The following is a 17,596-nucleotide window of genomic DNA, read 5'->3' as shown; positions in this document are numbered from 1 at the left end:
AATCCACCAGCTGGGCCCTTATGTCGGGCCCTTAGTTTCCATGCTTTCCCCATGTCAGTGTGGGGGGTTTTCTGCGGGTTCAAAAGACATGCTTGTTAGGTTAATTGTTGACTCTAAACTGTCCGTAGGTGTGAATGTCAGCGTGAATGGCTGTCCGTCTCTATATGTCAGCCCTGTGATAGTCTGGCGACCTGTCCAAGGTGTACACAGCCTCTCACTAATATGACAGCTGCGATAGGCTCCAGCCCCCCAGTATGCCATTATGATAAGATGGAATATAAAACATATGAAACTGTGAGTTTGTGGGTTGTCTGCCAGAAAATTTTGAGCACCAAACACCTAATTTCTGGCATTCTGGTGAATTTTCATGCACTGTATCAATCAGTATATAATGTAAAGGTCTTTAACATGTCAAAATAAAAGTCCTCTTCTGCTATCATGCACCTGTCCCCTGTATAGCCCCTGAAATCTACATTCAAGGAACTTATTTTCATTGTGGCATTTTTATTATTATTCATTACATACAGTAAATTACAAAGTAAAAAAATATACAGTGACATCTTCCAAACACATGGACGCATGACGTAAGTGGATATCCCCTGAGCGCTTACTGTGTTACACCCAGAGTGGGAGTGCAGGTGTTCACTGGGCATCCTCACAGAGCAGAAGAGGACCAGACCATATAATATGTCACAGTGACACAATACAGCAGCGTGCCCACAGAGACGCCTCGGCCAGTTTTTTTGTGTCACAGGTGATGAAGCAGCTCCCTGGAGATGTGACACGTCAGCTTATAGTGGTGACAGCACCACTCTGTTTGAGTGCTGCAGTTTGGCCCCTGAGGTAAAAGCTACACTCACACACACACACACACACACACACATATATATAAACACACACACAGCGTGTCATCACCTGTATGTGTCACTCTGTGCTAATCATGAGAGAAAATCCATCTGGGGAAGTCTAATGTGTCAAACTAAGATTTAGTGACATCCTGAGACTGTAGCAGTATTATGAGTCTGGCTCTGGTTCCAAGTCTTATTGATCCAAAGTGACCTAACTCTCCTTTAAACTGCCTTTTATTACAAGGACATCACAACAGGTATTAAATATGGCCTGTAAAGGCTTTATGTATATTATTGCTGCTAATAGCCAATGCTAGATACCATTAGGGTGTCTAGACTCTAAAATTACTGCCTGAGGGGCTGAGGGTGGCTTAATCACTTTTATTTTTTAAATCTCGTCTTAATGTTATTGAGCTGTTTTTCCTTCTTTTAAATGTAATGATCTTCAACAGTCCTTGACTCCCATCTTCAAAAGCCCTGAAAACCTAATTTTCTCAATCATCCTCTTACTGTGAATGATGGGGGTCCTTCATGAACACACATATTTCTGTCCAAGTTAGACCAGTTTCTGTCTGTGCTGTTTATCGGGGCTCTTCTCGCTGATCTGAGGTGGGTGAGGCTCAGCTGAAAAAAGGTGATGTCATGTATTTCTGTGGGGCTTCTGTGGGATTTAGCACCATCTGAATCAAAGCTGCTGACAGCTGTTTGGTTGTTTGCTCACGGTGTGTCTGCAGGTAACTGTCAGTTAAAGATGCTCGGTGGAGTTTTCTTGTAAACAAATTTTCTGTTTACATTCAGCGTTACTCACCAGGAAGGACTGCCTGTATCCTGGAGGTCTAATATACATATTGAGTGCATTTACTTCCTCAGAAAACATTTCCAAAGCCAGGTATTTTCAACATTTTAACCCTGGATGGGTGAGATCCATGTGTACTCAGCAGCAGCTTTCTTTGTCACTGCGTTTACTGGTGCATCTCTGTTTTCTTGGCACATTGCTACCACCTGTAGATAAGTGGATTAGTGTGAAATCACTGGCAGAAATGTGTGTATGTGCAGCCTTGTGGGGGACCCAGTCAAGAAGCACTGTTCAATGGAGCTAATATGGTACTTTTAAAACACCCCCACACACACATATAGTCATGATGAAGCAAGGAACTTTAAGTTTATACACTTCTTAATGCTCATTGCATTTTACTCTTTCTCTTGATTTTAAGTTTTTGTTTTTGACTTCTGTGTCAAAACTGTATCACAACTTCCTTTGAAAATGCATATTTTTGACACTGGAAAACATCAAACATGCAAAACTCGATAAAAGCAAATTAGGGGACCTTAAGTTAAAGGAGCTGTATGCAACATTCAGATCTATGATTCAGAGTCTGAGCTAGGAGTGTCTGCACACGGCTCTAAACATGGAAGTGGCTGAGCTGGTGGCTAGCAGCTAGAGCGGGATATATACTTCTGTGTTGAGTCGATGCCATACCCTACGCTGTACCCTACGCCGTACCCTACGCCGTAGCCTGATATGCACCTCCCCAGAAATGTAACTACATGCCGCAGTGACGCAGACCTCCTGTCTGTTTTTGTAAACGGAAACCATTTCATTCAGTGGAAACAAAGCTTTTATTTACATTTATTTCACAGAGAAGAAGCAATACATTTTGAAGACAATAATGCCTCCACACAATAACATTTTAAATTTTATGTGTGATTTATCCTGGCTTCATATGAGAGAAATCTCCACTAGTTGCTAGGCTAATTTATGTAATGTAAAATGCCTTAGGCTTGTGCTAATAATGTTAGCATGTTGTATTTGTTTGGAAAATGTGTCTAATATAAGACAGTTGTTTGGTCGCTGAAAATTGTTAGATGGAGCTGAATTTTGTAACATTAACTTTGTTAAATGTTGCTGTTGTCCCTGGCTTCATATGAGATAAGAGGAAATCTCCCCTAGCTGCTAGGCTAATTTATACAATGTAAAATACCATAGGTGCTGTGCTTATAACGTTAGCATGTTGTATTCATGGGGAACATGTGTCCAGATAAAGACAAGTGCTTTGTCTGTGAATCCTGCGAGTTATAATTAAGCTGATTTGTGTACTTGTGTTTGAAATTGTCTCTATTAAGCCATGTTTAATGTGTGTTCAAAGTGTGTTTTGAATCTACTAAACTTTACAGCACTTCACAGAATCCCTACCACCAACTAGTGTTTTGGAGGTGAAACTGCAGAGTGACACAGACACACCACTGTACAAGTATAAATGTTCACAACAGCGTAGGCCATGTAAGTAGCTACGTATAAATCTGCCTTAACGTTGCTAACAACATGAACAGTGCTAACAGCAGCAACACTGCTGACACAGACAGTGTGGGGGAATTTGAGGGTCCCGCCACCATGGGTCGGTATGGTATTATCAGCAGTGCAGTGCAAAGCAGTAGCCTTTAGATAGCTAGTGAAATACAGACACAAAGACTCACTACCGGATCATCTACCACAACAACAAACTGAGAATACAGCACCCTTAAAAGTTTTGGTAAAAACATTTCTCATAGTATTTTCTTTTCTTTTTTAATAAACTCTGCATTTTTACATTAGTGTTCATGAATGTAGGTAGGCCATTGCAAAGTGCAGTGGGTCATACCAGTTTAAGAGCTTTAAACCAGTTGATGATTCAATGGAGAGTTTTAGTGTTACATGATTGGTTCTGTTTCTGCTTGGTTAGGAGTCGAATTGTGAAGAAAAGTACATCTTTTGTTCAAAATGAAAGATATTGAATACTGATGCTACAAAAAGTTTCATTATATTATATTATATTATATTACACAGTGCTGGAGCTGGATAAATGTTACTTTGCCTGTCAGTTGAACACACTGTTCTTATAACTGGAATAAATCAGTCATGGTTTTATGTTTCATTTTCATTTTTCATTTCATTTTTTTAACATCAAATGGAGGAGAAATCTCTCAATCATCCCTCCTCCATGCATATTAATTTTCAGTTACAGTCAGACCCTCTTCAGCTGTTTTATCCCAGATAAACACTTCACATGGGTACAACTACAGTGACACTACAGAAGATGAACTAAGATAAAGACTTACATGAAAACAAGCTCACTGTGTTGTTTAGCGTCCTGTAATGAGCAGACGGCACATGCTTATCTAGAGTTCAGTGAAACACACCCACGCCATGTTGAGTCAAGCAGCCATTTTATCTCATTTTAGCACATTTTAGACAACAGACCACTGAGATGGTGATAGTCTATTCAACCTGAAGAGCTTATCTCTCAGCCCTCCTCATCAGTAGTGCTAATGTAGCCTCGCCAGCCACCTCAACTGCTATTAAAAAAGCAATTTGAAAAGATTAATACTTTAACGCTCTTTAATTTCACTGCTGTTCGCCGGCTCGGCTGTGACTGAGTGGAAGAAGTCAAACAGTGTAGGGTGATAAATGGTTTTAATTTTGCAGAGATTGAATAAACAGATGTATTCAAAGATTGCTGGCATGATTTGTGTGTTAACTTCATAATGTGACTGATCCACAGCACATCTTTGAGCTGCTGTAAGAATCAGACTGATCTCTACATGTAAGGCTTGAGAGAAAATGGTATTTAATCCAACTCTTACCTCCTATAGACCATGAAATGAGCTGGTTTGAGATCTGCACACATTAATCAACTATTGTGAACATGGTTTGGGGAAAATGACTCCCGCAGTGACTCACCATTTGTGATTAGCTGGCCATCAAAACCACCTCACCCTCCCTGACTACAGATTAACGTCCACAAGGGGGCAGAGTGCAATTCAATTACAGCTAAATGTCACGCTGCCCAATGTTCCCTCAAGAGCTGTAGGCAAGCAATGAAGGATGCAGCTGCAGGCCTGACGCCTGCATCCAGCAGCCTGGCTTGATCAGTCTTTAGGAAAGCAGCAATGATTAATGATAAAATCAATAACACACTTATTCAACCCAAAGCAGGATTAATGCATCCTGAGGAGATACAATTTTCAGGGTAAAGATTTAAACACTTAACTCCAAACAGATTGCAGCCACAGGTGGAGTGAACACATTCTATTTTTTTGAGATCATCTAAGCCATTCTTCAGTCTAAAAGCACTAAAAATGAGAAATGCTCTCACCCCATCCTCATTTTTTACAGCTTAAGTGCTGTCTCAATGCTGTGGTGAGCATAAACGCCAAATTCATGTGTCCATAATATTCAATAAACACATGAATCAAGCTGTTTTTGTAATGATTTTCCTTTAAAAAAAAGAATAATGCCAAATTACTTTACCATTGTTAAACACTGAGGCATTAGGTTACATAGGAGAGGTTTCACAATATCTGTTTTCAGAGCCATGGGAAAGATATCAGGAGGGGAAATAGCTGGTACTTCATCCTCTACAGTCAGCTGGATACCCCTATTAAAGGCATCTGGGATGGATCCAGTAAAGCTGTTGCAGGGTTTAAGCTGAATTACTTCTTCCCTTATTATTTCCTCTCTCAACAGCAGCAAAGTGGCTCAACGTATTTTCCTGCAGAGGCAAAGGGCTCTCACACAGGAGCTTACAAACATCATCATTTATAGGCTCGTAATTCAGTCAGAGTTTTGTTTGCTATCTCCCAAGGATGCTTCAGACTCATCATAGTTTGATGTGGAGAAGGTGAGTGGGAGGATTTTTAAGGTGAGGCTGTTTGTAGCTCAGAGGAGGTTTAAGGATCATAGCCATTACAGTTTTTTCAGGTTCTTCTGATTGATTGAAGTTATGAGCCAGACTTTACTGAGCCCTTTTCATCACGAAATTACAAAGCAGAGTGGAGATGCATCTCACTCCCTATTTCTACATCTCTGCTGCCAAATTGCCAATTAAATAAAATGTAAATGTAGATTTAATATTAGGGTTGTACAACTACAACCACAATCTGTATCTGTATCTGTGTAACTGGTGGACTCCCATAAAGTACAACAGCAAAAGGGAAGAGGTAAGGCAGGAGACACCCCTTTATAGATGGGCTACCCCAAAGGTGAATGTAGGGGTACAGAAATGCTCCACATATTGACTATGGAGGCCTAAGTGTGTCAGGTAATAACAACTGAAACAAATTTTGTGTAATTATAATGCTGAATATTACAAATGTACATTAGACTTTCTTACACATATTGCTGTATAGCTGACCCTGTTATATTTGTACAGCCACCTAAATGATCTGTATCTGTGTCTGTACTCAGGTGAGTGGGTAGAGTTTTGACTGGGAATGGGTCGCGCTTCAACTGAAGATGGGTAGGGCCTAACCAGAAGATGTTATTTTAAACCTGAAATTGATTCAGATTGGTCAGAAGTTGCTATACTTATTATTTATTAGAAAACAATACAGTCACAATATTGCGCCCAAGATCATTTTTTAACACAAGAGTAAGAGACTGAGCTACCCAGATGAGGATTTTCCTTCGTCAGTATGGATATTGACACATTTTAGTTGGACAATACTCGTACTCTCATTCTCATAAAAAGCATGTTATTCATACCGGATACTGGTCTCCGGATACAAACAAAATGACCATATATAAATTCTTTAATCATACCATGTTATTTTGAATTCATGAAGAAAACTTGGTTTCTCTTGCATGCCTCCACAGAATAAAGTGAATCTATTGATTTCTTTGTTTGATTGGGGTGCACATTTACAACAGCAAAACTATAAAAAAAACAAACATCCATTTACAAACTGTCACACAACTCCCTCCTGCAGTATAATCCAAGTCTCATGTATTCAGTTGAATGCTCAGCACTTCCCAAACACATGCATTTTCACTAAAACTGAACTGAAAGTGAAACTTACCCATGCTCTCTACAAAACCAGACTCCAGAACTAAAGTTTTTGGGTGAAAATACATGAGTTGTGCAGCAGGTATTGAGTATATGACTGCATCAATGAGACTTGGACTGTACTGCACAAGTCGTGTATTCAATCAGTCGATCAATCTGTATTTGTCACATGGAATTATACAGGGTACAACTCATGTGCAATGTGATCTCATCGGCTCCTTCGATTTGTACGCTGTAATTTAGCCCTTTATTGCATCATCTTACATCGCTGGCTGCTGCTTGGTAATTGTCCATGTTTCCGGGTGGTTCTGATAATCCAGGGTTTCTGATTGTGTAATGATTTAACTGTCCACACATCCTGGTTTCAACAAGACCGCTGCCTCTGAATGGTGTGCAGTAGTGATCCACAGCAGGATTGGGATAACCCCTCTCATTCCCACCGCCCCACCAGTCCTTATACATGTACAATTTGTCCTGCCTGTAAGATGACTGTCTGGAGAAACCTTTTTTATTTTATTTTATTTTATATGGAGATCACAGTAGTGTTAGAACTGTAACATAAATATACAAAAAGTGCAATGTTTTCAGTGTTTGTAGTGAAACCTTTGTTTGCAACACCTGTAATTTGAGACATTACAGTAAAGACACAAAATACTAACCTCATGGTGGTGCTGGAGAAAAAGTCAGGTGATCACCAGTTGTTGGAATTGATCATTTAGGAATCTAATTGTCAACTGTAGGGCTAAAAAAGCATGTTTTAAACAAACCTTAAAACTGTAATTTCATTGAGTGACTGCACTTTAGGAGACTATATCCTTTCATCTCCTCCAGACTCATGAAACTTTTTTTTTTTTATAAATTTCAAACTTGAGAATGGCAAACCAAAAGCTGAATATAAGTTTGGACTGATAGTTGCAGATAATGGGTTTTTGCACTGACCTAAAATGCATTTCTGGGACTGATCTATATTAGAAATATATGTTTTGAAGATGACCTTTTTTTAAAATCATGCTTTTATAATGTATCGACAGCATAGAAACAGACAGGAAGCAAATCTTAACTGTGAAGTCACAAGGACGCCCCAACATTCAAATTTGGAATAATAGTTGTAACAGTAAGTTGTTATAGTTATCAACAGCTGGACCCAATCACTAGAAATGTTGGCATTGTATGTTTCCACAAACCACGGATATGTTACATGTAGACATTATTATGTAGACCATATAAGTTGTAACTTTACATTTTAAAAGTGCTGTGGTTAACATGTTATGTGGTGAGGTTTAGGCACAAAAACCACTTTGTTATGGCTGGGAAAAGATCGTGTTTTGGCTTAAAATACCCGGTTTGGGGGCACAATCCCTGCAGGAAAAGCAGTGGTGTCTCGGCAAAAACATCCACCATTTGTGGCACTATCCCCACTGATAGGTTGCTACAAAACACAGCAATGACTTGCTTAAACACAGTCAGTTTGGTTGTTTGTTGGTTTGTCTAGGTGACATGCCATTCACCATCCCCTCCACCTCACGATGACAAAGTCAGCTACTACATATTAGGTCCCTTTAGAGACATTGTTATGATCGTCCTGTCAGCGTTGGATTTCGTGCTGGATCTTTTATTTGCATTTTAATCACAGCCTGCCAACATGTATATTTACACTGCAATGGCCTATCAGAGAACAAAGGTGCTGGGAGGGAGTATCAGTGAAATCTTTCAGGTTACTCTGATACAAAAATAAACTGATAAAAACACTCTGTAATTGACACAGATTCTGACAGAGGTAGAAATTATTACAGCTGGTTGAATGAGTCATTGTTTGGACTGGATTCGCTGTAAAACACAGAAACCTGCACACACACACACACACACACACACATAATCGAAGAGGCAGGCTTCTTGTCACTGTTGCTTAGCAACCATGGAGCTACATGAGCCAAATCCCCATGGTGGCAAGCTGATGTTGAATTAGGCGGAGTGGGGGGAAAGAAAGGAAATCTTTGGGAGAGATGTGTCTCTAGCAGCCACAGGAGGAGGCGTTCATGTTCAGGTGTTCATTTCTTATTTTTGGATGTGGTGAATCTTGAGTTCCCATGAAACAGGATCTCTCTGTGTTTTTGTTTTGGCTTTTTCTGGCTGCTGAGAATAAGACCTACCATTGTATTTAAGATTTAAATAAACTAGGAAACACATATTTTTCTATTATTGTTAGAGACACACTCAAATCTCAAGTTACTGAATCTTTTTATTCATAGATATGCCTTCCAGCATCTACTGTACGGCTCATACACAAAACCTGCTGACTGTTATATGTCTTCACAGGTTTAATCGCATCTTCTCTTAATCCCCACATCAGTAAATACATTTTAATTTAAAGGGAATATGGATCAAAATAGAGTGTCATATGACAAAATATGCAAGGAGTCTGGCAGCAAAAACTGTGGAATCTCTCTGTGAATGCACACACACACACACACACACACACACACACACACACACATACACTCAGCATTATGAAAACCCTGTGCAATACACCAGACAACTGTAGTGTGTCTGTAACGCTGCAGTTCTCTCAGGCAACTGCAGCGGTGCTGCTGCTGTACAAATGCTGTCTCCGGTGTGATTTGCATTTCAACTGCAGTGAGAATGAGAGCACACTTTGATTTACTGTACAGCCGGGCAGTCGCAGCAGAGACGGCATTGTTGCTGCATTCTTCTTTGTGTTTGCATGAATTATGCTTCTTTATGTGTCCTATTTTTAGGTAACTGAGGGTCCATGTTAGAGGAGAGTCATGACGGCAGAGTGACACACTGATGAGGGATATACAGGAAACTGTGAAGTAGAGTAAGTCACCCTGGATTAAATCTTCTGCTGAGCTTGTCACGTAATCACATAATGACACAGTGACTGATACTAGTGTCTACTTACAACTGCTTGGTTGTGGTCAGTAGCTGTCCAGGATTTTATTTCTGACACGTTTATGAGATTAGTTTTGGGCAGGATTGATCATTTGAGTCATTAGTCTTAGAAATATGACATTACTTCTGACTTTCAAAAGCATCCCTGAATGTTATCAGACAGTGTGGAGTTGGCTTTAGTGAGGATGGAAATTGCTGTGTCAGATGATGTTGGAGTCTGCAGCCACATGACCTGTCAAAGTGTTCATGTAGATGACACCTAGCTCTTTTATGCTTACACATCACATGCTGATCCGTTTAATGTGAAGGAGCTATTTCTTGAACAACAGTCCCAGTGCGGCATCTTTAAAAAACATCCAAGTGAGGTTGCTTGAATGTGACATTTTTGTAAATTCCACCATGAAAAACAGTCAGCTGTTTCTTTGATGTATTAATGAGAGGCTTGCTTGAAGACTTTTAAAGATGGTGGATATTGTTTTCCACTTTTCGTGGCTTGTAGAGTTCACCTGAGTGCAACCTTTGTGCTGTACAGTAGGTGAAACAGGTCCAGTCTCTCTCTACATCTCACATACAGCTGAAGTATGATTATGACTTTCAATCTTCTTGTGTAAATCAGGGAAGTGTCCCAGGAACACTGAAATCTGATTGGCCCAACAAGGTGCTACCACATTATCCTGACTGATGATCTGCCCAGTCAGTTCTTTTGTATGTAGCTTACTTTTGGAGGATGTAAAGAATAAAGTATGGAACTGTTTCATGACATTTGTATGGTCCCTTTTAAATGAAATTTTCAACACATAAATGTAAGATACTGAAATGTTAGTAATTGAAATAGACATGAGTAGTGGATACAGAAATGGTAAAATAAGGCTACGCACTTTATGCCACCCCTGCTTAACTCAGTGCCCCACTTTGGCCACCTCAGTCAAAAAAGTCTGGATATGCCACTGGATTAAACAAGAGTATTTTCAAAAATATTAGACTGTTATTTAATTGAATTAGTCTCTGATGCTCTGCACATCTTTTAGAGGTTACAGAGTAAACTTGCACAATCTAATGGCTATAGAATATTGACACCATCAGTGTTTAGATTGGTTTCCCATAAGCCTTGATTTCATTATGAAATTCTGTCTGCCATAAAAATGAAAACTTGACTAACAGCACAAAGGAGATACGTCAGTCAACCCAAACAGGAAGAGGATAGCGCCTTTGTTTTCCCAAAGCTATCTGTAGCTATCTAAGTGACCAAAGAGTATCCGTGTATTGATTGACTGATTTGTTTATTTAAGTGTCATGCACATAATTGTGCCCAGCTCACACGGGCTTACAAGACATTAAATGATAATCAATAATAGAAGACTGTAGTATTACATAGGATACAGTGTTTTCTGTCTCATTATCAAGAAAATATAAATTTCAATGAATCTGGGTAAGAACCAACTCAACATATCACACTCAGACATCCAAAATAAGTGTAAGTTCTTTGCAGTTACTATCCTCAGTAACAGAAATGGTGGACAGTAGAACAATTGAAGTAACTGCTGAAACTGTGATAGTGGCTAAGCTCTGAGGAAAACGGTAAGTGATCCAAGCCAACGATAATACCACATGGAAATGGGAGAAAAGTTGAAGAGTTATCTGTTTCCACTTTCAAGGGAAAAACAAATACAGAAAGTACAGGATATACACCAATCAAATGGGTTTCCACATGTGAGTGCACAGTTACAACGCTTTTACATCCCTGTTCACTGTATTCATGTGGGCACTGGCTTGCAGATGTCATGATCATCATCAAAAATATATATTTTTGTTAATGTTTGTCTAGTGTATTTTAAACCTACCAGATATACTGACATTGCTTGGATTAGATGACCCCTTCTCCATGTGTCCTAATGCTGATGGTAACGCTCCTGTGTGACCAAACTCATAATATCAAAGAAATTATAATTGATATAGGATCATGCATGTTTTTAAATTATTTTTACTAGCAAATCTGGTTGTGTCTGTAGTCTGTGTGGATGTATTTTGTGTCACTGGTGACTTTCTGTTTATCTAGGACGTTTATACTGTATGTGATATATAGGGGGATCTGTAAATTATATAAATATATATCACATAATTTTCATGCTTTGTAAGGTTTATCTCCAGGTTTTGCTTTTATCTGTGATGAAATATAAATAAATGTGGTTTGCATTATATTTCAGCATAATGGTAATATCACAAAGTCTTTACAAAGTATGATTTTAGAATAATCTAAATAATGTTATAATATAATTCCAGTGTGTTACTGAATATTAAATACTAACTCACAAAGTGCAAACATATTATGTTTTTGATATTCAAGACTCAACATTCAAAAGGCTTTAATGACAAATCTACAGTCATGTGACAAACATACAGAGAATCGAAGCAACATTTCACTCTGAATTGACCCAGGGTGCAGACAGTGCAAAAGGATAAGAATAAATAAGGATGTCAAAGAGAATAGAAGAGGTTATACAAAAATAAAAATAAATAAGAGCAATCCAGTAGTGCAAATAAGAAAATGCAAACAATTCAAATGGTGCAAATATGCAACAAGTAAAATAGCAGCTTGCATACCAGACAAGAACAGTAAATGGTAAATGAGTATATGAGGTACTTAAAGTGGCTGGTGCATTTATAAAGATACATTAGTATAATGCAAAATACAGTACAGGCTATATATACAGTATATTTTAATGTTTGTGTATTTTACTGTATGTTCAGTGAGTGGTGGAGGTTGTCATGTGCTGACATTGCAATAACATCAATAAATATTTATGCAAAAACAAGCCTGGATTGTTAGAAGCCAACTCCCACCCAGTGTACTATTGTTATGTCTTCAAGCTGTGAACAGCGTCTACTGCAGAGGGGGGGAGGCGCCCACACCGACGAACAATTTGTGGGCTCATTTTAAAATCTTACGGTGTCTTAAACATTATTAGCCCCATCGATTAAAACCCAGCGCTTTGTCATTTTAATACCCTCGTAAAAATACATTTTTAATGACTTATATTGCCTTTCTGCGGTGAAATACGAGTTAATATGTTCCGGCGCTCCCCTCCCGCTGCGGGCGAACGTGGTACAGTCCATAATGTGAAGCGGCACTGTGCCCCTCACGTCAGTTTATGGTAAGTCCGTGTCCACTCCTGCTATACCGACGGCGTCTATCCGCTCTATAATCCGCCGTGTGAACCGGGATGTTGGGGGATCCATGAAGCCGTGGACTCCCGGGTACGGTTCTGTCACCACCAGAAAATGAATGTTGTTTATACCTCGTCTGTGTCTCTCATTAGCAGTAAACACGCAGCAGCACAGCCCGCGTGAGAGAAAGGTCCCTCTGAATTTTAGCCGTTATTTTTTTTGAAATTCTTTGACGGTTGAGCAGCAGCAGCAGCCACAGGGAGCAGAACCAACAAGCCGCGGCCGCTTGACAGGTGCCGTCGCCCGGCTCTGCGTGGAGAGATGCCGCCCGTCCAGAGAACGATGTCCGATCTTCGTACCCGGGCGGAGGGTATGTAAAGACACTTCTCACTTCGTTGAATGTGTCAGAGGAATGTTTGCCAGTCAGGTATCCTGCTATTTCCTTGTTCCCGAAAGAAGGCCGGCCGGTAGCTCTCTGTGGGAAGTACAGGACAGTAACTTAGCTAGCTAAAGCTGTGATTAACGGTGCCCCAACATGGGTCAAGGAACCCCCGGGGGCCATGAGAGTTTCCTGAGGAAGTCTCCAGAAACAAAAATGTAAATGTAACTTACTCCATTAAAGAGAGTCTGCTGTCACCTCTGTATAGTCAGGCAAAACATACAGCTTTCCCTGACAAAGCTCCATCAAATTGGTGTCTGTACCCTGCATGACTCCTCCTAAAATTAATGTAGGGTGCACCTGACCAGCAAACCCAGCACCCATCCAGACTGGGACACCCCCTCAGCTAACCACTGCAGTAATCCCATTGTCTTAGAAAGCAGTGACCAAGAGGACTCCAAATTTATTCCTAATGACAGTAGCCACAAGTCCAACAGCGCAATAACAAGTGTCCAGCAAATGGCATCTACAGTAGCGTGGGTCTGATAATACAGCCATTGTGATTCAGCTGGGACCCTCACTCCTTCACTGCGCCAGTAACTTTCCACTGCATCTCAGTTGTTTTTGCCAGGGAAAGAGGATGCGGATACATTACTTAAGTGATCTGAATGCTCATAAGGGGATCTTTTTACGTTAGGGCTGCAAAGGCTGCTTAGTAGCTTTAGGCATTAAGGTCTGTTTGTTTATCAGGCAGAGCACCTATGGCTGGGCACATACAGGCGTATTACTGGCTGCAGATGCACACTCCCGTAGGGTTTCCTCCCCTTTAAATTCCCCCCATCTCTTATTTGTGGCTCTCCCTGACCTCTGACCTCTCTGTACTGGGGTAGAATTTATCTGCAGGGAGGGATCAATAACAAATCCTATAGTTGTAATTTATGGTACATACTGCAGTTTGAGTTTCCCCCCTCACACTCGATGTAGTGGCACTGTTGTGCTTTGATTTGGGATTGCTTAGGTTTGATTTATAAATGTAGACTCAAGCTAATATCTCAGTCTGAGTTATTGCTGTTGGGTATATTTTTTGGCTGCTAAAACAAGCAGTCTGGCCTCTTAAAGTGAATTAAAATGAACTTCATCTCATTTGTATTAGATAAGTGCTTCCATAACTCAGAATGTAGGGGCTAAAGGCACATTTGCATGCCTAATATGTGCTTCTCATTAAGGCTATCTATAAGATGTCTACTATAATGCACAGTGTGCCATCTGATTTACCTCTCGTAATGTAGGGACTTAACTGTATGAGACAGTTTTGATTGTTGAGTGTGAGTTCATACAGGAAGTATTCCTTATCTAGGGCCTCCCTGCAAGTAGCTAAGACTGTGGGAAATGCATTTTTAAAGAGACATGCGACTCAATTTAAAAATGCAGTATTTGTGAACATGAGGTGCTTGTCTGAAAGCTGCTGCAGAGGAGCATAAAACTAAGACCAACCTGTGATATCCTCAAGTTGTGGTGCACAACCTCAACTTATCCATATACAGAAAATAATGCACCATTGATTCATTTGTCAATTATAAATGCTGTTACTCAGTACTTTCTTTAAATGTTTCAATTAGAGTTAATACTACGGCAGTAGGGAATAGTTTGAAGCTTTGACTTCATTTAGAATGTGAACATTTGAATTCTAGATGAACATTTGAATGCTACATAGTTGTTTTTTGTGTTTGACTCAGTTCATTCTGTTTAAACACAGTATTTCTGCACAGTTGCAGATAAAGATCAGGCTACACTAACATTATTAGTATTATATTATTTGTAGAATTAGGTTCCAGTGGTGGCTGCGAAGGATTGAGTCTGACTCGTGTGATCCAAACATTTCCAATAACTTCAGTGTTTTAAAGTCCAAAATTCAAAATTTATTGGAAAACAAAAAGATGTAATCCTTTCCAAAATCCACAACATGTTTTTGTGTAACAAAATATTCTGCCTCAGTCCATATTTGTTGGTGTTTAGCTGTTCAAAAACAACCTTTTCACTGTGGTCAAGAAACAGTTTGCTAACCTGCTTGCCGCACACAAAGGGAGGCACCCACTTGTATTAATGGGGCGGTCTAGCAGCAATCTAACGGCTCCATAAATAACATTCATTCAACAACAACAACAAAAAAAAAAGACTAATTTGATCAGAGAAATCACCTAATCCAAATAGAAGATTTTGTTTGAGGATTTTTTACTTATTTTTTTAGTGAAATCATAAATTATGACAATAGACATTTGAAGCTTTACTCAAAAACCTCAAAATTCAGTACAGCCCTAGGTACAGTAATAAACATGCCTGTAATACTCCATGCATACTGTAAAGGACTATGAGGCCTCCAGAAATACATAAACCATAATGGATGAATCATACATCCACACAATTATTATTATTATTATTATTATTAATATTATTATTATTTTTTTTTTTTTCTACAATACTAGCAAAGCAACAGGTGCATAAAAAAAGGCACAGCAAAAATATCAGACAAGTCAGACCACTGTGTTTAACTATATATCTTTAGATGTTACTGTTACGGCTGAAAAAGACAAGTTTGGCACTTTCGCAAATCTGCACAATTGAAATCAATCACCAGATGTCTACCCTGAAGTGATGGTCATTGATTGTCTAACGTCACAGTGATTTGGTCTATAGGTATCTTTTTTGTTCAGTCAGAGAATGTTTCTAACCCAGAAATCAGTTATATCCAATATAAATCAAAGATTGTGCCCACATTGTGAATATTGGTCATTCCTGTGTGTCTGTGCTCCAACAGATAGCCTAAAAACCCTTTTATTTTCAGTCATTAAAAATACAGCAGTTCATTTTTTATGTGACAGAACAAGTTCCTTGGTGTTAAGACTGTCTCTGCTTAATAGCTGTAGGGCAGACTGTTATGAATGACCGGTAATAATACATTGATAATTAAAACTGACTACTAAAATTCAGTGGTTTGACCCAATTTCAGTGATAAAAATAGATGCAAGCATGCCAGTAAAACCAATTTCTGTGCCACTAAAATTGAGTTCCTCTGTCTTTTTAATGAGAATAGTGAGAGCAGTGTGCATCTCACACTTGTTGTGAGTGGTTGAGTTTGGTGGTAGTTTTGTGGCATGGTTTTAAAATGCCATCTAAGAGCTGGTTATTATCAAGCAATTTGTTATCCTGTGTGCCACAACAGAAATTACAGTGTTATGCCACCGAGGGCTCCATGCATCCTAGTGGAAGAAATCTAAATAATTAAATACTAATATGGATTCCATAGAAAACTGTTGACCAATGTGGCTGCTGCAGCCACAAGAGCAAATACATGAATTATGCAGCAGCAATTGCTGTCACCCCCAACCCCCACACTCTACCTTTATAGGTTACAAAGAGCAAATGATTGTGCTGTTTTCACTTGGCTCCATAGCACTAAGCATACACCATCATCCCCCCGCTTCTGCGAAAATACTCTAATGTTTTCTTTGCAAGCCTGTGTATGAATGTTGGATTCGATCACCTCCTGTACGGTGCCAGGTTGACAACCTACCGCTCCAACACCAACATTTCTGGCTTAGTGGCTCCATATCTAGTGAAGTATTTTGCTCAATCACGCGTCTGTTCCGCAACATTTCTTTCGGCTGCTTTTATGAGAGCCTAAGCACACTCCCCACCCTTCAGTTTTATTTTTTAATCACCACACTGCATCAGGCAGGCTTCCATCTAGAAAGGGCAACCCTCTGCCAGGCTTACCACCTAATCCATCAGCAGCCTGTCCGTCAGCTCTCTGTGCTGCACACTCCCCATCTTGCCCACCACGTGCCACTCCACTCCTTGTCACTCTTCTCTGCTGTGCTGTGGAAACATCTGACATCTCTGCCAGTCTACGTGTTGCTAAAATAACCTTATCTAGGACACCCGGGTTACAGGTGACGTCAGTAGCTATCAGCATGTTTAATATGTGATCCTGCGTTGACAGGAAGGCACCTTTTTAGACATTGATCTCTCCAATACAAATTTCCATGATAGGCGGAAAGGCGCTTAATACCTGCTCCCACTGTCTACATGGGAAAGCTGATCGACGCAAGTTAAGACTAGACAGATGGCAAGAAGCATCCGGTTTGCCGTCTTAGCTTGCATGGTTATCTGCAGACAGACAAAATCCCCCCTCACAATTGACACTAAGGGTGGAGATAGGCAGGTAAGCTTGTCCTGTGAGGAGGAATCTATCAGAAGACCAAAATGCTTGTCTTTTCTTGTCAGCTGATTCACACAATAGAAGGTGCTCTTCAGAATCTGATTGCCGGCATACTAGAACGACACAAAGTAGTCTGCTTCTTCTTTAAGCATTACACCTCTACCTTTCTGTCATTCTCAAGATTTTTTTTTCATCTGTAAGTGAAGCAGGATGTTCCCCCCGTAGCATTTCACTAACACCAGCTAAGCCT

At 39.8% G+C, this 17,596-nt stretch overlaps 1 protein-coding gene across 5 annotated transcripts in view; it reads left to right on the top strand.

Annotated features, from left to right (window-relative positions):
- Window positions 1-12,731: 12,731 nt before the first annotated feature.
- atp8a1 (ATPase phospholipid transporting 8A1) overlaps window positions 12,732-17,596 on the top strand; it is a 143,028-nt gene continuing 138,163 nt past the window's right edge. For 3 of the 5 annotated variants that reach the window (XM_078169460.1, XM_033633450.2, XM_078169461.1), the window contains exon 1: window positions 12,732-13,118. In XM_078169460.1, the coding sequence (XP_078025586.1) occupies window positions 13,070-13,118 (49 nt within the window). In that variant the 5' untranslated portion in view covers window positions 12,732-13,069. The remainder of the gene's footprint in view (window positions 13,119-17,596) is intronic. The other 2 variants (XM_033633453.2, XM_033633451.2) reach the window with 1 other exon arrangement.

The sequence above is a fragment of the Epinephelus lanceolatus genome, chromosome 7, assembly GCF_041903045.1.
Source record: "Epinephelus lanceolatus isolate andai-2023 chromosome 7, ASM4190304v1, whole genome shotgun sequence".
Lineage (NCBI taxonomy): Eukaryota > Metazoa > Chordata > Actinopteri > Perciformes > Serranidae > Epinephelus > Epinephelus lanceolatus.
This window is presented reverse-complemented; position numbering and strand designations above follow the sequence as displayed.